The 20,266-nt window shown below is 43.9% G+C and overlaps 1 protein-coding gene across 2 annotated transcripts; it reads right to left on the bottom strand.

The window, feature by feature from the left end:
- Window positions 1-2,319: 2,319 nt before the first annotated feature.
- On the bottom strand, window positions 2,320-19,739 carry ETV3 (ETS variant transcription factor 3). 2 transcript variants are annotated; one of them, XM_063624905.1, is made up of 5 exons: window positions 19,076-19,739; window positions 17,075-17,130; window positions 16,245-16,482; window positions 14,888-15,003; window positions 2,320-7,079 (listed from the first exon to the last, which is right to left on the bottom strand). In XM_063624905.1, the coding sequence occupies exons 2-5, from the start codon at window positions 17,118-17,120 to the stop codon at window positions 5,941-5,943; spliced, it is 1,539 nt and encodes a 512-aa protein (XP_063480975.1). In that variant the 5' UTR covers window positions 17,121-17,130; window positions 19,076-19,739; the 3' UTR covers window positions 2,320-5,940. The 2 variants fall into 2 exon arrangements, with proteins under 2 accessions (XP_063480975.1, XP_063480976.1); XM_063624906.1 differs by having other exon boundaries at window positions 17,075-17,133.
- Between the last annotated feature and the right edge of the window lie 527 nt (window positions 19,740-20,266).

Raw genomic sequence — 20,266 nt, forward strand, 5'->3', positions numbered from 1 at the left:
AAGATAGAGCAGAGGCAGGGAGCCATGGTAGACGCAGGGGCCAGGAGGGTGGAAGAAGGCTGTGATCGAACAGGGGCCTCAAGGCACAGCTCCTTGGGCAGGCGGCCCCTACACTGGGGCTGGGAGCTTGACACTATACCCATGTCACTCTCCCCTCATCCCTTTGCCCATCCTTATTCCAAACCTGCATCTTCTATTCCAACAGTCACACCTTCCTCATATGTCTCTTGTTATTCACTTGTTAAACATTTATCAAGCATCCTCAGGCTCCAGGCAGTGTGCTAGGCACCGGAGAAAGGCTGCTGAATTGAACCCTGCGCTGGCCTGGGGCTTCTTGACTGTTCTGTGAAAAGCCAGACAAGCAGGCAATGACAACACAGTGTGGTGAGGGCTGTGACAGGACACGCAGGAGTGCCCCCTGACCTTCCAGGAAAGGCCATGGAGGCGATGGCATCTGAGTTGAATGCTGCATGGTAAGATGTAATTGTCTGGTGAAGTGGGGGAAAGAAGGATGTTCCAGGCAGAAGGGACAGAGCTGATGGGCAGTTTGTCAGCATGGCAGAGAGGCCTTGCAGCAGAGTGGTTATGAGCACAGGAACTGGGGCGTGAATTCTGGGCAAGCCAGTTAGCTCCTCTGATACTCAGTGTGCCCACAATAAAATGGCAATAAACACAGCTCCTACCTCAAAAGGTTGTCATGAGGCTTAAATGAGTTGATACAAGTCGGTCCTGGCACAGGGCAACTGCTGTATTTGCACTGGCTGTTCTGGGCACAGCTTAGGCTTTGTGTAGTGTGGGAGAGAGTGTGTCCGCATGGGTGTGTGGTGAAGGATGAGGCTGGAAGGGAAATCAGGGGCCAGGTTATGAAGGGCCCCTGCTAAAGACCGTTAACAGGGAAATCATGGTGAGTTGGTTATTCCCTAACTCACCATGAAGAGCTCTGAGGCTTACCTTTCCCCTTTGTCCTCACCCTCCAGGCCTCATCTCTTTCCTTACTTCTTTTCCACATGCTGTCACTCTTCTTTCTTTGCTCAGAATTCAAATAATCACCATCCAATTCTAAGCACTGAGTGGCCAACTTAGGCTGGCAGAACCAGATGTCTGGGATTCTGGTCTCAAAGCTATGTGCAAGTTCATTCCTAAACAAGTCTCCTTTTGCTTTCAGCAATATGGAGGGGAGAGAAGCAGGAGGCTCTCCCAGCTGGAGGGTCTCATCCAAGCCCATACCCATTTTCTTGACTTGGTTACTTCAGGGCGTCGACCAGTCAGCCCATCACTTTTCCTTTTTCTTACCTAAATGAGTTGTCTTTTTGAGCAGAGATACTGACAGGGTAGTTACAGTTTCTCAGGGCAATGTCCTTCGATGGTCCTCCCTGGCTCAGCCCGCTATTTTGTGAAATACCAGGGATGGCCATTGCTAGACTAAAATGCAACCCTTCGTAATCCATCCCAGTCGGCCTCTTCAGCCACATCCCTCACCACTCAATTCCCTACTCACAGCGTCCTTTAATAGAGGCCAAATTGAACACCTGGCATATTGGGACCTCCAGAAAGTCACTTTGCCCATCTCCTATGGGTGAAATGAGATTACTGTCTGGCTCCATTTTTCTTGAAGTATGTTATATGATATTCAGTACTCCACCATTATCCCCTCCTACCCCTTTGGATTCTTGTCATCTACTGGGAAATACTGTTTCCTTAGTACTGGTTTGCCCTTAAAAAAGGTGTTTTATACGTAAACACCAAAACACCCAATGAAACCACCTTTACTGAGATATAATTTACATGCCATAAAATTCACCCTTTCAGAGTGGTTGTCATTCAGTAGTTTTTGTTATATTCAAATAGTTGTCCAACTATCACTACTAAGTCCTGAACATTTTCATCACCCTAAAAAGGTAATCTGACCTGTTAATGGTTACTCCCCACTTTTCCCTGGTAACCACTAATCTGTGTTCAGTCTCTACAGATTTGCCTATTCTGGACACTTCATGTAAAAGGAATCAGGCAGTGTGTGGTCTTTTGTGTCTGGCTTTGACATGTACTCTTAAAGAATCCTCACAATAATCTTGAGATAGAAATTTCCACCTAACTTGGGTCTCTGGCTTCAGTTAGTGTTAACTGGTAGCAGCCATTCACTCAAGAAAATGGAAAATCTCCAGAACTGTTAAGAGACCTATTTCCTTACTATGTTGGTACCTGTACAATAGGAATAACAATGCATGCGGGTGGGTGAGCGAGGACGGACTTGACAAATTCTCTGGCATGACCACCCCAGCACAGTGTATGATGAACAACAAAACCAACTCTCAGCAAACATTACTTAAAAGTATTTTTTTATTTAATTTCTGAGGTAAAATACTTCTTTCAACTTCCATAACAAAATACAGAGCTATCAGATACCCCTGGAAAAAATATGTATATTATACATATATTTCTATAACATTACATCATATATATATAATATATATGCAAAAATTTGAAGACTTTATAGAAAGCGGAACATCTAAAAGGCACTGCACAATGGAGTTAAGATTACTTACATTTTATGTACATATACACACTTTACTCTGCTTAAGCAGGTAACTAGTGAAGTCACCTTTCACATGTAAATGTCTCATTCACAAATCCCTGCATCACAACTCTGTAACTCAAAGAATGCTTAAATATCTCAAAAAAAATTAACTGGTAACTTTTTTCCCCCTAAGAAGAAACCAAGAATGGAGCAGTTCTTGAAAGATTGAATCAAAGCTTTCTAAACAAAGTAAAAATGTAAGTTTCATTACTGTTTACAAAACAAAAAGCACAAACATAATTATGGAATAAATAAAAAACAAGGGACAAACAGCCAACTGACTCTACCCACTTGGTGAGAAGTGATATACTTCGACTATTTTTTTAATGCTTCTGAAAGTTTCTTGGCCCATAGAGGACTAGGGTGCAATCATTCCCTGTGTTAGTGAGTTGGGTTTAATGCAGCTTCAAAATTAGGGTGAAGGGACTTGGTGAAATGTTTATATTAAATATTTCACTCCTACCCCTTCTTCAGGAAAAAAGGTGAGCTCAGCAAGGCTGGATGCCATTAAGAGATATTTACTGTTTTCTTTTTCTATAGCTAAAAAAGCAAATTTTACACAAAGAAGCTCTTGATTAATGAAATTTCAATAGATTTATATTTGTAAAATTTTAAACATTTGGCACAGCAAAATTTGGAAAAAATGGGGGAGAAAAAATAGGTCTGGTTGTTGTCCCCCTTTTTCCACCTGCTGCTGGACAGTGATGAGATGCTCACAGAAGAGAAAGGACTGACTTTGTACCAGGCTGGCGACAGTTGCTACCAGGAGTGGGCTGAGGGGGGAAAAACTATCTCCCACTCTTTTGTCCCAGGCAATGTCAACGACCTCCACATTCCCTGGCCCACTTCCTGAGCAACCCCTCTGTATAAGGACCCTCCCCTCCCAACCCCAACCCCAGAGTGCAGTGCAAATCAACCAACAATTTACTGGTGGAATGGCAATCAAAGGAAACAGTTAAACACCAAACAATTTCTTAAAGCCAAAAAATATTTTCATGGAGTTGAACATTTTTCGAATGTGTTTTTTTCAAGTGTAAAAGCAGTGACGTTTTGTTCAAACAGAAGCAGCATCTAGGAATTAATTCTGGCACTTGGGTTCTAGGGGGTTACAGGTATGCATCATGGATTCTTCTCCCTCTTATTTAAAAAGGCCTCATGTTTCTATTCCTGAGTTCATACCAACACCTGCTGGCTCTCCCCTCTAGTGGACAGTGGGTGGCCAGCCAGCCTCCCTGGTTAGATTGGGCAATGCCAAGCAGACATCCCTCATTCACCTGCTGGGCTTGCTTTCTGATTCAGAGGTAAGTCGAAGTGCAGAGAAAGAAACTTACAAAAGCACAACCACCAAAGGCAGCCTGAACGGGGAGCCCTGTGCAGACTGAGTTGCTGGCGACCACCCTCTCACTCCCATTCCTGGGGAAAGGTAGGTCACTCACGGAATTTGAATCAAACATGGGGGAGGACACCTGCCAAGCAATAATATGATGGACTCAAGTCATCCTAGGCCATCTACTGTCTCCCTCACCTGCCCTAACCTCTTCTGAGTCCCTCCCTCTCTTGTGCAAGCACTGTAGTTTAAAAAGGAAAAAACACCCCCCACCATTAAAAGACAACCTTCAAATGTTACTCAGTATACAAAGTTTGCTTAGGCTAAGGTGGAGTCGGAAATGTCTCTAATTGTAGACACCATCTCTGTGCCACCCTTCCTCTCATCAGATATGGAGTGATTTCTTCTCTCCCTGCTGCAACGCAGATCTGAGCCACAGTCAGGTACCGACGTACACAACATAGGCACATGTGCACACACACAGAAGGTGGGCTGCTGCTTCTTTCTCTCTGCCCCAATCCAGGCTCTTTTGCTTCACGTAAGATTAATACTTTCCCATTCCTCTGAAGTTGTTGGAAGGAAATTTCCCAAGAAGAAACAATTCCTCACTGCCTATAAACTGGAGTCTCATGTGGGATAGTCAATTGAACATGAGAATCAGAACAATCTGGGCAAATGGGTATGGCAAGAATGGGAACACCACAACAGGACAGACACCAACTCTTTCATTCATGCCAGGCCTTTTGGCATCTGGTTGCCTTCTGTGTCTTCTTTCCACCTCTTCCTTCAGTCTCAACAAACATCCACTTGTACCCCCAGCTACCTTCCACGTTTCCAGGTATCATCGGCTCTTAACTCCCACAAGCCTGCCTTTTGGCTACCCATCCCAACAATATCAAGAGGGAATGACTAAATATCAGCTAGAAACTTAGCCATGTCTTAACATTCCTGGATTATCTGAAAAGCTGTCCATGCCCTTTTACAGGTTTATGGTGACAGACCCGTATCATCTTAAAGTATGTTCATAGTTAAGGCTTGACTTAAGAAAATAAGAGAACCAGACATAATGGAAAGACCTCTTCAATAATGTTGTCATGCCTCTTGGTGAACGTGCTCACAGTCACACTTTGGTTTGGCTCCCCAAACCCACAACAGAAAAGGAAAAATGAGTATTTTGTTTTTCATTTGTTTTGTATTTAAAGGCATTGGGTTACTTCCTCCTGCCCTCTTTTCTTCCCTGAACAAGAGTTTACAACTCCTCATGGCTTCTTAATAGGTGAAGTAGGTGAAAAGTCTGAGAAGCTCACAGCAGGGTTTGCCGTCTCAACTATGCAGCTGAGAGGTCACCAGCTCCTGTGCCTTCCCAGCCCCACTATAATTGGCAGTATGCTTGTTCATGTTTCCTGAAAACATTTTCTTTAAAAAGGAAAAGAAAAAAATGCCAAACAACATCAACCAAAAAAAAAGGGAAGAAGAAAAAGAGCAACATCCGAACATTCCCCAAGCCCCACCCCAGTAAGTCTGAGATTATCTTATTCCTTCCCTGAAATAAAGAAGCATTTCAGGCAAAATACTTAGTATTAATGGTCTCTTACTGCTCAACCTCCCAACCATGCTGTTTTCCCTTTTATGTATATCTCTTGGAGCAAAATAAATTCATTAATGGCTTTCCACATATAAATACAATAGAAAAGAAAGAAGTCTGGAACCTGAACTATCGTGGGACCAAAAAGTATCTTGGCCCTTTGGGAGTTTCCTTGCCAGAAAGTATAAGCCTCAACAAGAAATAGAGGCTCCCTCTCCTTTGAGTTCAATACCCTCCCTGTGTCCTACTCACCAGGAAAATAAGTGTGTTCATATCCCACCTAATTTACAACAGAAGATAACCCCATCCCATCCCCAAAACATAAAAATACAAGTCTATGCCCCTAGAATGATCAAACCAGTTTAACTCCCTCCCCCCACCCTGAAATCTTGCTACATAAATACATGTATGTATTTGATTATAGTATAAACAGCTCCTAATCCACTTCCAGTTCTAAGCATCAGCAGCTGCTGTTGCCAAGCCCTGGGGTCCTGACCCATTCCAGAGAAACTTGCCACTCTTGCTCAGCTCTCGGGCTTCAGGGTCATCATTCCAGCGCCGCTTCAACCGAAGCTTGGGGGGCATCAGGGCATCTTCTTTCTTCTCAGGTGCACTGGGCTCTTTGCCAGGCCTGTCCTCACTGTCTTCAGTCACCTCCAGAGGTTCTTCACTTGGGGTGCTAATGGGCACGGAGGGCCAGATGGGTGGTGCAGCAGGACGGGCAAAGATGGTGCCTTTTTCCTCTTCAATGGTCCTGCTTGGCACAGTGCCCTCTTCTTGAGTGTGCTCCTCCTTCTCTTGTGCCGACTGCCTGAGGCTCTCAGGATCCTTTTCAGAGGCAGGTTCCACCTTGATTCTTGGGGCAATAGAAGCCATGGTGGGCGTGGCGATTGGTGCTGACTCCTCGCTGCTCTCAACCCTCTCCCGGTTCTTCCGCCCAACTGGTGGGGGCTGCAGCTTGATGGAGAACTGAGTTGACTCCTCAGGATGCATTTGGCACTGCAGTGGTGGAACCATGAGCCCCGGGTAACGGGGAAAAGTCCGAGGACTCAGATGGTAGTTGAACACAGAACAAGCTTGAGAATGAAGGTAGTGTTTCATTTCCTCAGGGTTGAAGGAGAAGCAGCTGCTGCTGGTGAAAGGGCTCAGGCCTGGTGATGGGCTATAGGAGAAGATGGTGGGAGTCAGGGAGAGGGCTGGTGAAATGGGGACATTAAGGACACCTCCCCGGCCAGGGATTGGAGAAACAGCGAAGGGACTGTGGGGGTCAGGGTACATCCCTGGCCTAGCAAACAGAGGAAGCATTATGTCAGGCTTGCGTTTCTGATGGCCAATCCCTCCTCCACCAACGGCATTCCTGGAGGACATGGGATCCACACCCCGGCGCCAGTCAGCAGCTGAGCCATCCTCCAGCTCTGAAAGCTCAGTCTTTCTATCAGTACCATTACTGGACTCCTGGCCAGAAGCAGTTAGGGAGCTAGCAGAGAACCGTCCCGGCTGCATATCACTGGTTGGAGAATGGGTGTCCAGAGGTGGGAAATGGAACCGGGAAGAGGCTGTTGGCACCGGTGGCGCACTCTGAGGAACCACACCTGTGATGGTGGAAAATACAAAAGCCTGCATCAGAGGACTGCTCATTCGTTATCATCACTTATGCTAACTAAGTGCAAAATATTTAGTAGTAACAGGAAACAATCATTCCAACTGGACTGAATCCCATAGTTCTCCAACTTCCTAGTAACTACTGCTCAGCTGCTTCTACTCAATTTGTCATCCTTCTCTAGGCTCTTTACTGTCTTCACAGTACTCCTTACTGTCAAAAACATTGTAATTGCTTATCCATATTCTACAACCTAAATTCCACATGGCAGGGACTTCCTATTGTTCACAACTGTACACCTCGCAGTTCAGGGCTTAACAGTTGTGTACTTCCTGTACACAATAAATATTAAGTGGAATGAATGAATGGGTACAAGAGCCTTCTCCTCTGCAACTCTAAATATTGTGTATATATTACCTGTTTCAATTTTTGGCTCTGCAAATAGTCTTTTCTTATTTCCATAATTTTGCCCATATATATATATATTCGTGTGTGTGTGTGACGAGGTAGAGGTTTACTGAAATATAAACATTCGAGAACATTTAAGATAGAAAATAATAACAACATATAGATCCAAGAGGACATCTGATGTTTACTCACTGCCTAGACTACCCACATGCTATCCCATTTTTCCTTGTTGGAATACAGATATATTTCGAGATGCGATGTGGGGAGGGGCAGAGCTGCTCTGGCTGACTGTGGGGAGGGGCAGCGCTGCTCTGGCTGACTGCACCTCCAGAGAAGCTCTGCTTGGGCCAAGGCCCCATTCCTGGATGCACCGCTTGGCTGCATATAAAAAGCAAACAAACCAAACCAAAAAACAAACCAACAAAACTGGAAATGACACGCATGGAAAGTAGTGCATTAAAAACTCAAAGACCCTATACCTCACATACACTGAACATGTTTTAGTAAAAACAGTTTAATTTTTAAAAAGGCTACACATTTGTTAAGTTCTTATTGCCAAGTGTTTTATCATTCCTGATATACAATCACTGCTTCACAGAGATTCAAATATTTTTCAATCTCTCCAAATCTATATTCCTCTAACAAATTCTACTGAATGATCTCCATTTCCAAACTGCTTTCAAACATTAAGGAGGCTGGGAGAAAATCCAGGACCTACTATTCCTTCTTCCAAGTTTGCTTACTAAAATGTAATGTAAAGCTCTAAGTGATAACATACACTGTGCTATTTATGTCAACTTTTTTTTTTTTTTTTTTTTTTGAGACAGGGTTCCACTCTGTTGCTCAGGCTGGAGTGCAGTGGCACCATCTTGGCTCAATGCAACCTCCACCTCCTGGGTTCAAGTGATTCTCGTGCCTCAGCTTCTGGAATAGCTAGGATTACAGGCGTGTGCTACCATGCCCGGGCTAATTTTTGTTATTTTTAGTAGAGACCGGGTTTCACCATGTTGGCCAGGCTGATCTCGAACTCCTGGCCTCAAACGATATACTTGCTTCAGCCTCCCAAAGTGCTGGGATTACAGGTGTGAGCCACTGCGCCCAGCCCGTCAACTTTAGTGGCTCACAGTTCTCAACTTCCCCCAGTGGTCCTCCTGATAAGACATGAAAAAGGTATGCTATCTGAAGTCTCAGGGACCTGTGGGTTCCTGGGAGGTGTCAGCAGCTTCTATAATAATGTCAGCAGGGTTCTGAGGCAAAGGTGAATAAGGAAGAAGGAAAAAGGGAGGAGAAAAAAATAGAAAAAAACAAAATTTTAAGCGACAGTATAGTGATCTAGGAGTGGAAACAAAAAAGGTACGCAGATATGGTATGGTTATGAATTGCTCCCAATCAGCTGATGCCTTCTCCTCTTGGTCTAGCAGACTCTGGAGTCTGCTGGTATTTGTAAGACTGTAGCTTTCTAGGTACATGTGACTGAGTAACACTATGCCAGAGCCTCATTTCCCAAACTAATGTTCCACAGAAAACTGTTCTGCAGGACTTTTTTTTTTTTAAGACACTGATTTAGAGAGCAGGACATCCGGCTTCCGAGCAGGAGCCTTCATAGTGCCAGTGATGAAAGAGAGAATTAAATACGGGTGATGTTGAGAAAGGCAAGAAGATTTGTGTTCAGAAGTGTGCCCAGTGCCACACTGTGGAAAAGGGAGGCAAGCACGAGACTGGGTCTAATCTCCATGTCTCTTTGGGTGGAAGACAGGTCAGGCCACTGGATTCTTTTACACAGATGCCAATAAGAACAAAGGCATTACCTGGGGAGAGGATACTGATGGAGTATTTGGAGAATCCCAAGAAGTATATCCCTGGAACAAAAATGATCTTTGCCGACATTAAGGCAGAAAAGGGCAGACTTGATAGCTTATCTCAAAAAAGCTACTAATGGATAATAATTGGACACTGCCTTATTTATTGCAAAACAGAAATGCCTCATGACTTTTTTATGTGTACCATAATTTAACAGATCTCATAAACCAGAATCCAGATCATGAATGACAGATTTTTGTTGGGCAGTCCTGATTTAATTAAGACTGACTTGAGGTTAGATGAATATGTTTGGCTTTTGGAATTTTAATGGTAATTCCGATTTAGTAAATGCTATCTATCACTGTTTACCCCTTCTAAATATATGACTGGACTTCATTAGTAATGTTCAACTTTTCACAAAGATGATGAATGCCATCTTAAAACTTATTGGAGAATGGTTTTATATTTAGATTTATATAACTGGTTATGTGAATATATTTAAATACTGGGGAAATTCCTTCACTGTCTCAGAACCAAGCAAGATTCACCAGTGTTTTATGTTCATTTGCCTCTTAAAGGCAAGGGCTGAAGATAAGGTAGCAATGTCTACTTTTTATATTTTTGGCCTTAACAATAATAGCCAATCTAATTAGAATTCTCTGTATCTAAAGTGATTCCTTTTACTTATTGAAAGGCATTTTCGTGGGTTTATGTATAATATCAAATAAAGATTTAACACTTCTCACATTTTATAGGTGATCTATAGCATCAGATGCTTTAAAAATAGTAGCAAGTTAAACTTCACTCTTGAATTCTTTACCATCTAATTCAGACTAAGTTATAATTTGGGATTGTCTTTAAGCAGCCATTCAGAAACATAACACTGTAGAACTGCTGTGTATTTGTGATTGGAAATGGTGCTTTTGGCAATTTAAAAGGAAGGAAGTAAGTAGAGGAAATATAAACAAATTTAAAAATTATGCAAGATTGTAAGACGATAATTAAAAACAAAATCACAGATTGAAAAAAAAATAAAGCCACTGATTTAATCTTAAAATTAGGAAGAACAGATGGATGACCTTGCAAATGATTTGGGTAGAGCCAAGAGGGTCCCAGGCCAAATGTATTCTTCTACTAGCTTATTACAGTGGCTACAATTCTACCCTTTTTGATTCTTTTGGATCTTGACTTTTAATTAAGAGTACATCTACTGAAAAGCAAAAAGCCACTTCTATGTATTCAGAAGAATGAAGTATAATGTGCAGGGAAAGGTCTTGTCTCCTAAGCAATTTAGAAATGCTTGGTTAAATCTAGTTTCGTTTTTTTTTTTTTTTGGAGACAGAATCTCGCCGTCGCCCAGGCTGGAGTGCAGTGGCACGATCTTGGCTCACTGCAACCTCCGCCTCCCAGGTTCAAGCAATTCTTCTGCCTCGGCCTCTCAAGTAGCTGGGACTACAGGTGCGCACCACCATGACTGGCTGATTTTTGTATTTTTAGTAGAGACGGGGTTTCACCATATTGGTCAGGCTGGTCTCGAACACCTGACCTCGTGATCCACCCACCTCCGCCTCCCAAAGTGCTGGGATTACAGGCGTGAGCCACTGTGCTGGCCCAAAATCTAGTTTTTTATTAAAACAAAAATAAATAAATAAACTGGAGGATATCTCAGTCTTTACATACGTTAAGGTATACTGTAAAGGAAACATAATAAGCAGTATTTTCCTAATGTATTTAGGTGGAATAATGGGAGGTGAGACTAGAAGCAATACTGGGAAGCATTGCTTCTAGCATTCTGGAACCCTTATATCTGATTAACTGGAGTAGCCCTACTTTTATATGTTGAGATATCAAACCTAAGATTTTGCTTAGAAAAAAAGTTTGCTGCTAAAAAAGAAAGTTTGAATACCATCGCTTTAGAAGCCCACCTCCATGAAGTCACCATGAAATTCAAGTACTGGGGTTGAAAAAACTGGGTCTGAATCTCAGTTCTGGCACCTTCTACCTTGTAGCCTAGTACAAGAAGCACACTGGAATCTTTGACTCCCTCTGGCAAAATGGAATTCATATGGTCCTTGCCTAGGTTCCAATCTCGGTCCTACCACTTACTAGTTATGTGCCTCTGGATAGCTTACCTCTCTGTGCCTCAGTTTCCTTACCTGTAAAATAGGTCAGAACAGGGCCTATTGTTATGAGGATTAAGAGTTAACATTTGCAAAGCCCTTAGAATAGTACCAAGCATAGCAAATTGCATGTCATTGTTAAATAATTTTTTTATTAATCATGGTACAAAATTTAAACCTTAAAAAGACAACTATCATTCCAATATGGACTATGTATTAGATAATAGAATTATATCAACGGTAAACATCCTGGGTGTGGTAATGTTATTGTTGTTATGGAGGAGAATGTCCTTGTTCCTGGGAAATACAAGCTGAAGTACACAGGGACGAAATGTCATGATGTCTGCAACTTAATCTCAAAAGATTTAAAAAGTATATATAAATAGAAAGAGATAAAACAAATGTGGCTACAATATTAACCATTAGTGAATCTAGATAAAGGATATATGGGTGTTTACTGTCCTTTTTCCAGTATTCCTGTAGGTTTGGAGTTTTCCCAAATAAAAATAAAAAAACTGGGGTTGGTGGGAGTACAGAGGCATAGACTGAGAGGTATCAAGTCCATCCCTGAACTGGTCTGTCCTGCCCCCATCCTGACAGTATCTTCTGTATCTTTCCAATGCTTCTTATGCAAATATAAGAAAATATTTTAATAATGTATTATACAGGATGCTTTTCATGATAAAATACACAGACCAGAATACCCCAACTGTATCAACCCACCTTGTAGACATGATCTCAATGGCCTCCAGGATCTAAATCCACACAGCTCTATTTAGAGTACTTATCACATTTCACATTGTATTAAACCCGGCATATCTTATCTCTCCTGCTAAACTGTAAGTTCCTTGAGGTAAAGAACTCCCATTATCTGTTGAACAAATGAATCACAATCTAGAGGAGGAATGTATGTTCTATTAAATAAGGGCTAGATTTCAATAGCTCAATCTCTCAGGAATTGTTTCCCGAGAAACTGTTCAATAGATAACTATTCAACTTACCCTGATCAGTCTTTAACTTTGCTGTCATTTTCCTAATTTTATCATTTGTAAAATGTGGATATCAAGACATTCACTTTACTGGGCTGAAGAGTTGAATAACGTAATTCACAAAACTACTAAGCAAAAGTACCTCCATAAAGTAGATGTTCAATAAATGTTACATTCCTTTGTTATCATAAAGTTAATCTTAAACAACATTTGGCCTTTCTGGTCAAAAGTTCTTTATAAACTAATGACACCAGTTCTTTGGAGTTGTCTATATTTAGGATGTGAGCAACCAGGTAGCAGAGATAGATGTACTAAAAGAAATGTACAGTTTTGCTTTCCTTGTGCTTTATTGAGACTGAGTCTCGCTGTCGCCCAGGCTGGAGTGTAGTGGCGTGATCTCAGCTCACTGCGAACTCTGCCTCCCGGGTTCAAGTGATTCTCCTGCCTTGGCCTCCTGAGTAGCTGGGACTACAGGTGACTGCCACCTGTATTTTTTGTATTTTTAGTAGAGATGGGGGTTTCTCCATGTTGGCCAGGCTGGTCTTGAACTCCTGACCTCAAGTGATCCGCCGGCCTTGGCCTCCCAAAGTGTTGGGATTATAGGCATGAGCCACCTGGCCCAGCCCCTTGTGGCTTTTTTGATTAGGATCTTGAGCTTGGGTTAAAGATCAATGTTGGTTCAATCACCTTCAGGCAGAACAGGTGTGCTGGGCCACTACTGTTTGGGTTCTAGATCAGATTCTTCACAGAGTGAGGATCCAGGTTTCCTTGACCTGGAAAACCACATTACTTCCCAGGGCTTATGAATGCCCCATTTTAGGTTGTCCAAGTGGCTGAAGTTCTGGATTTTCAATAGATAAAAATGGGTCAAAGACAGAAGAACAAGACGGATGACATTTTTTTGGGAGTGGGGTGAAGGGGTATGAAAACCAACAAATTCTTTAAAATTGTTGGTATATACATCTAGATTCCCAATTCCTCTAGGCATATGAGGAAGGGGCAAGAGTGAGAAATAGAGGAAGCAAGATTTGAGTGGCTAGAACAGGTCTGATTTCCTAACGCCTCTCCCTCAGGCACAAGGAAAGAAAACAGGTTGTAATTAGAGAGATGCATTCCAATACCACTTTTTTTTTTTAAATGCATGCCCCAGGGACAGGAGGGAGTGGTTACAGAAGTTGAGATGAAACTGTAATGATAGCAGAGTCAAGCTAAAACTGCCCTAACTTGTTGTGTAGTAATTACATATCTGCAATGGATCTCAACATTATGCTCTCTCAGCCACACCCCCACTAATTTTTCAGGTTTCTTCCAGCTTTTCTGAGAAGTTGTATTACTGCATGATCAGCATTCTTTGCCTTAGCATACAAGGCCACAATGACAGAGTACTTACTGATGGACTGGTCAGAAAACAGTTAAATACAATCTACAGTAGTCCTTTCTTATCTGAGGTTTTGCTTTCCACTGTTTTAGTTACCCACAGAGGTCTGAAAATAGGTCTGTACAGTACATAAAGATATTTTGAGAAAGACCACATTAAGTTTATTACAGCATATTGTTATAATTTTTCTATTTTATTATTGTCATTAATCTCTTACTGTGCCTAATTTATAAATTAAACTTTATCACAGATACATATGAGTGGGGTTAAGGGAAGAAAAAACATCATATATATGAATGGAGTTTGGTACTATCTGTGGTTTGAGAATCTACTAGGGGTCTTAGAACATATACTGCTCAGATAAGGGGAACTACTGTATTTTCTTGGGCAGGAGTATGATTTGCATACGGAAAAAAATCACAAACAAAAAACCACACAACAACAAAGTCTTTTGAGAGACTGCTTTCAACATCAAGAGAGAATGTGGAGAGCTGTGATGGAAAGCTACAACCAGGAAAGTCAAGAGGGGAAGCCCTATTGCACTTAACAGGAGAGAAGGTCAAGTAACCCCAGAATCTTGTTCTCTGAGGATTTGCTGTTGCAGATCAAAGACACTGCTTTTCACTGCAAACATGTGAACCTCCCCCTTCTCTGATCAAGGATGCTGTGGTTTTGATGATATTCACTTGATAAGGGAGAGCTTGGTAGTTTCACAGAAAATCGGAAGTGTTTGTAGAAACAGGTTCCCATCTATGAAAGAACCACTGGGCTGGGTGTTAAAACTGAGTTCTGAACGTAAAGATCATCACAAACCTATGAAACATCATTCCCAAACAAGATAGTGTAATAGTATCTAGGAGATTACAAACAATATGCAGAAAAGGGAACCAACCAAATAAACCAAAGAAATCTATCTTGATACTGCATAGCCTATAACTCTCTTTATGAGTGAGATGACTTGAGCGAGAACATTGAGGCAATCCAAAGGATCACATTATTTTAGTCTTTCTAAAATCTTCCTAAACATGCCATGTCTTAGATTTGGATTTTTAAAAATTCTTTTCAATTCAAAATTAATTCCCTACCAAAAGAGTTTGTATCTTACCACTTGACCGAATGTTGATGAATGGGTAGTTGGGCATCACCAGCTTGTTGAAGTTAAATTTATAGGTAAATCTTTTCCCTTTTGTTTTATGAAGGATCCTCTTGTTGTAATAGTATCTGTAAAAACAGGAATACGTGTCCGTTTGTCTTGTAGCTACTGACAGCTTTCAATACACTTAGGTAGCCACTGAGACCAACAATTCTTGCTCTAAGTATTACTTACAAAAATCACTACCAATCTTTCGCAGCCTGGCCCTCCAGGTAGATCTAGGAGACCTAAGAGCTTAATTTTCTTACTCAGTTTTCAACTCAGCTCCAGTTTTTGCCTAGAGGTTTACAAAGACAACTTCACTTTAAGATTCTGAACACCTATCCTAGCCCCAAACATTTTCTTCTCCATCTCTCTACAATTTCGATTCTATAGTCCGTTTCCTTCCAGTTGCACTGCATGTCACTAACTGCTTAGTTTTTCTTTTTGGTCTTGCCCAGGTGGGGGCAGACAAGTCACTAGGGAGACTTGATGTGGTTAGTCTGGAGGCCTAAGCTCAAAAGACAGACAAAGGAATGTAGAACAGTTTTATGGTGGCAAGTCAAACAATGGCATGCCCTGATCTGGAAAACAACAGCTAGTGTGGCCCACCTCACCTTCAAAGACTCAAAGGGATGTGAAAAAATACAGCAAAGCCACTGCACAGAGTTTACATTTCAGGTCAGGAGAACTTCAATTATCTGGAACCTTTAGTCTTACATCTATGCAGTAGCAGAGGGCATAAACTACCTTCTAGCCCCTTGAAGGCTAACGGACTATGAAATGTAAGACCGACAAGGAGAAAAAAGAACCTGAGAAAACTTATAGTGATCAATCTTTAGACATATTGCAGCAGGCTATGGACAACCTGAGCTCACAGACACAGTTCCTGAATAGATAGGTCAGTATCATTGAATCTTCCTCCCATGACTTGCTTCATCCTTTTCTAAGTTTCTTCCAGGGGAGCCCAAGGAAATTCTAACAGATTCTAATAGAGAAGTCTAAACTAATCCTTTGGATTATAAATGAACTCCAATCCATGTTTCACCATATACTCTCGCCCACTACAGAGCAGAATCAGCTGTCTGTCAGGATCCAGTGCCAGCCACATTGGAATCCCCTCCTACGTATAACCAAAGATATGCCTTTTCTCCTCCTGTGCCTATGCTACTCACATTCAACAGCTCTTCTACTCCCACTTTAAAGTGACACATTATTCACTAAGATAGTGTAGTCTTTTATTACCTGATACTCTTTTTATCTAGCACTCACCAAACAGCTTAGTCTCCTTCCAATCTGTTAACACAGATTTGGGAATCCTTTCCCTTACCTGAGGGCCCGGCTCAGCTTGTCATAATTCATCTGTGGTTTGCATTTCCTGCGGCCCCAGAGGCGGGCCACCTCATCTGGATCCTTGATGACAAATTCCCCATACTCTCCCTGCTGCCAGGCGATGACATGGCGGAACTCTTCCTTCTGCAGCAGCTCCAGGATGAAGTGCCACAGCTGGATCTGCCGGGAGCCTGGGGATGACTCTGTTTTGTAGGCCCAGTCAGGAAACTGATACCCTTTCATGTGAGAAGGTCAAGATTAAGCTAGTTAAGAGCTAGGTACATACATACCAGCAACCCCAACTGCACATTCCACTGCTCAGAATCTAGAGTGCTTTGAAAACATGCTGTAAGTACTCTCAGTCAGCTGGGCCTAACCACAATGAGGAGAGGAAAGCACAGAGAAGTCACCTATCCTTGTGGCAACCATCAAATCTGATAAGAGTTGGGCAGTAGCAACCAGATGTCCTAATCTTACCTTTTCATACATTACTAAATACATCTACTTTCTATGAGGACATGAAAGTGCTAAAGGGAACAAACAGGAAAGATAAACTAATGTTTCAGGAAAATACAGCTGAAAACTCCTTTTCCCTAAGGTTGGAACTGTGTCTCTGACAGCAAAGAGACTCTGAAGCTTGGGATATGGGTGTGGTGACCAGACATGTTAAATATACATCCATAGGAAACAAGCCTACAACTGTCCTGCCAGTATCCACCTAGCCAAGAGGCTGTCAGTCATGGTCTGACATTTGTGAACAGAGCTCAAGTGGAGAGGAACCACTGAGGGACCTTCCAGGTACATCAGAGATGATTAACTTCTGCTCACCTCCACCTCCTTCTGGCTTTTCCACGATGCTACAGCCGGCTTTCATTTTCACCCGCCTGCTGAGAGACACAAGCCACACAATTACTTTAAGATGCTATTTATTTAGTATCCTCTCAAAAGTTTTCTGCAGTTTCTCCCCAAACTTCCTTTTCCCTGTTCTTTCCGTATGCAACTCCCTTTCTTTCAAACATGTCACCTCCAAACTGCTACTCCCCAAGTTATCAAATGATGGGCCTCAGGTCATCAGCTTCAAAAGCCGTAATTATCTCTCACCTGACTTTAAACCACAAAGTGTAAACACTGTCTTTAATATTTGCTTTCCTCCTCCTGACCAACCCTTCAAATGTAAAAAAATAAAAATAAAAAAGGAAGGTACAGGGAAATGGGTCCAAAAACGCAGCCAAAACAAGTCAGTTTGTGTTCTATTACTAGAGAAGCCCACATGCCAAGATACACAAGCCTGAGTTCACCAAGATGTACCAGTTTAAAGGGTGAAAAAACCCCAAATCCATCTGATTCTCACTCAAGAATGAACATCTGATTTTGATTTATTTTACTGAATTATGTGAGATAGGAGAAGGAAGATTCTTCCCAGCCACAAACTGCTCCCTCCCCCTTGAAAAATACCCTGGGATACAGGAAGTAAACACATCATATGTACACTTACTCTATACAAAAAACACACACAAACTCCCAAAAATTTTTTGAGAAAAATTATACATTTTCTCCATTTAACAGGAAGGGATGAAAAGCAGGCATTTCTGAAGCCCTTCTGGCCAGTGAGTGGAGGGAGTCTTGCTGCGATTTGAATTCATTCCATCCAGATTTACAGTTCCTCAATAAATTTCCTGTTCGTCCCAGCAAGGAGCTTTGTGTCAATCACTTAGCAAAAAGGAGGGAGGGGTGAAACTGCCAGAGGGACATGGAGGGAGGGCAGATCTACCCTCGCTGTTCCCCAGAGTGGATGACAGGCCCTTAGCATCCACATTAGCAGGAATCTGGAGAGAATGCCTAAGTGGCCCCCGGGTAGGGACAAATTCCTTATCTTGGAAATTTCACCTAACCTAGGATTCCTCTAGATCTTTTGAATATTTTTTCTCACCAAACACATTAAGGAAACCAGCAAGTGTCAGTCTACAAAACTACTAGCTGCCGAGGACAAGATAAACACCCCAAAGGAAGGAGAAGACAGACACGGAAAACACACACACACACACACACATACACACACACACACACACGAGATACACAATAACAAGGCACCGGGGCTGAGGCAGGAGCTTCCTCTTCCATCTTAGTGACAATGAGGGAGGAAAAACACAAATTCCCCCACTGCTCCAGGAAGCTGCCCTGGACTCTTAACTCCTAGGATGCGCTGTCAGATCGTGAGGCCTTTCACCCTGCCATAGAACTCCCTCCAACCATCACGACCATGGGGTCCAAATCCCGTTGCAACGATAACCTGACAAGGAAGCCCTTTCTTGACACTCCAGCTCTCCAATTTTCCCCATAAAAGTCCCCTTCCCAGGAGCCCTGAGGCGCCTCTGCACGCCTTTCGCATATTCACTGCAAGGACACTTCATCCAAGTAGAGCCACTCGTCTCAACTCTGCAAACCATAGGACCCCTGCCCTTCCTCTGATCGCGACCACTCCCCGAAGAGTGAGGCATGCACAGTCTGGCGCTGCGGGTTTCCCGCAGCAGCTCCGGGTCCTGGCTTCCACAGCCCCCAGAACCTCCTTGCCATTCACCTCCCGGGTGGGGCTTCCCTTAACCGTGGCCTCAGGGCTGCGCCGGGGCCACCGCATGAACGCTGCCCTGGGTCCCTGTTGCCCCTCAGACAGACACGGGCTCCCACCCTCCCCCGCCCCCCGCACTGGGTGAGGCCCAGTTGGGTGGGTACGCGGCCCGGCAGCCGGCCCCGATCCCAGGGACGCCGTCCCCGCCAGCGTCCCGGATCCGACCCAGACGCCCCGGCGGCCGAGGCGAGGCCGGGACTCACCTCTTCCCGGCACGGTCCGTCTTCGGTCCGGTCTCCTCCGCGGCGTCTCCGGCTCCTCCTCATCCACCCCAGCAGGAAGTGACCTCCTCGGCTGCTGTCGTCACTTCCATCCTCAGCAGAGAGGGCGGGGGAGGAGGAGGCGCCCTCCCGCCGGTTCCCAGCCTCACCTCGCCGCACCCAGCAGCGTCTCCCTTTCCTTTCTCCTTTCAGCGGACGCCGACTTCCGCCCGCACTCCGCCCCCTGCGCGCTCCTCCCGGCGCGCATCCAGCGCATCCGCCCCTGCACGGCCCGTGCGTCACGCTGCGGGGGCACGTTACGCACGCTCGTGGCGGGCTGCTAGCCCGGCCCGCTGCTGGGCCAGGGTCCTCCAGACGCCTAGGGGTGACGCGGCGCGAGGGGGCGCTGGGCTGCTACACGCTTCCCCCGCCAGTCCTGCGCCGTGAGGCAGAACGGACTTTGCGGGCGAGGCGCTGCTCCGGGGTCCCACCTCCCGGCGGAGGGGACCTCGCAGACCCCACAAGAAGGCCCAGGCGCCGGGAAATAGTCTCTCCCACACAACAGAGAGGCGGCTCGTCTTTCTCCAGAAAAGGGCCCTGCGACCTCCCAGAGAGGGGATCCCTCACATCCCCTTTGTGAGGGGATCCCTCACAATGACGGGACCCGCAGACTTCAGACGCAGTTACCCTATCCTTTAAGAAAGGGCCCTTTCATATACGTATGAAAGAAACCGCAAAGCTTTCTCTGAAGCACGTCGCTTTGGCATTTCCTCCCTGGGAAGACTGGGGGGCATGACCGCTTCCCCGCTAGTTCCCACCCCACTGCATTTAGTATTAATTTGTCCCAGTCTAAGCAGCTTGCAAGTCCTCTCCCTAAGTCATTAAAACGCATGTCCCCTTTTTGTTTTACCTTTTGTTCCTGCTCGGGCAATTACAAATATCTGTCCAAAGCATGATTTTTTCTTCCTTTAAAGTCTCCTTAAGGGTAAAGAATCTCAAGCAGTTCAGCTTTATCTGCAGTCCCACCCCTGTAAATCAGTGGTGTCCAGGCATAGTTTCACTCCAGAGGCAGAAGAAAGGGAGGAGTGAGGATCAGTAAAGGTTAAAGAATTTAGAATAAATACGAGCGTGGGGGAGGTGAAGAAGAGAGATGGGATTGAAGGAGAATTGAAGATCGATTTTGATCAAATGGAT

The sequence above is a fragment of the Symphalangus syndactylus genome, chromosome 12 (assembly GCF_028878055.3).
Source record: "Symphalangus syndactylus isolate Jambi chromosome 12, NHGRI_mSymSyn1-v2.1_pri, whole genome shotgun sequence".
In the NCBI taxonomy this organism is placed as follows: Eukaryota; Metazoa; Chordata; class Mammalia; order Primates; family Hylobatidae; genus Symphalangus; species Symphalangus syndactylus.

Coding starts and splice junctions, on each gene's coding strand:
- ETV3 (XM_063624905.1), bottom strand. CDS start 17,120: ATGAAAGCCGGCTGTAGCATCGTGGAAAAGCCAGAAGGAGGTGGAG. Junction 16,483..17,074: donor AAAGCCAGAAGGAGGTGGAG/GTGAGCAGAAGT, acceptor CTCACATGAAAG/GGTATCAGTTTCCTGACTGG. Junction 7,080..14,887: donor CATCAACATTCGGTCAAGTG/GTAAGATACAAA, acceptor CCACCATCACAG/GTGTGGTTCCTCAGAGTGCG.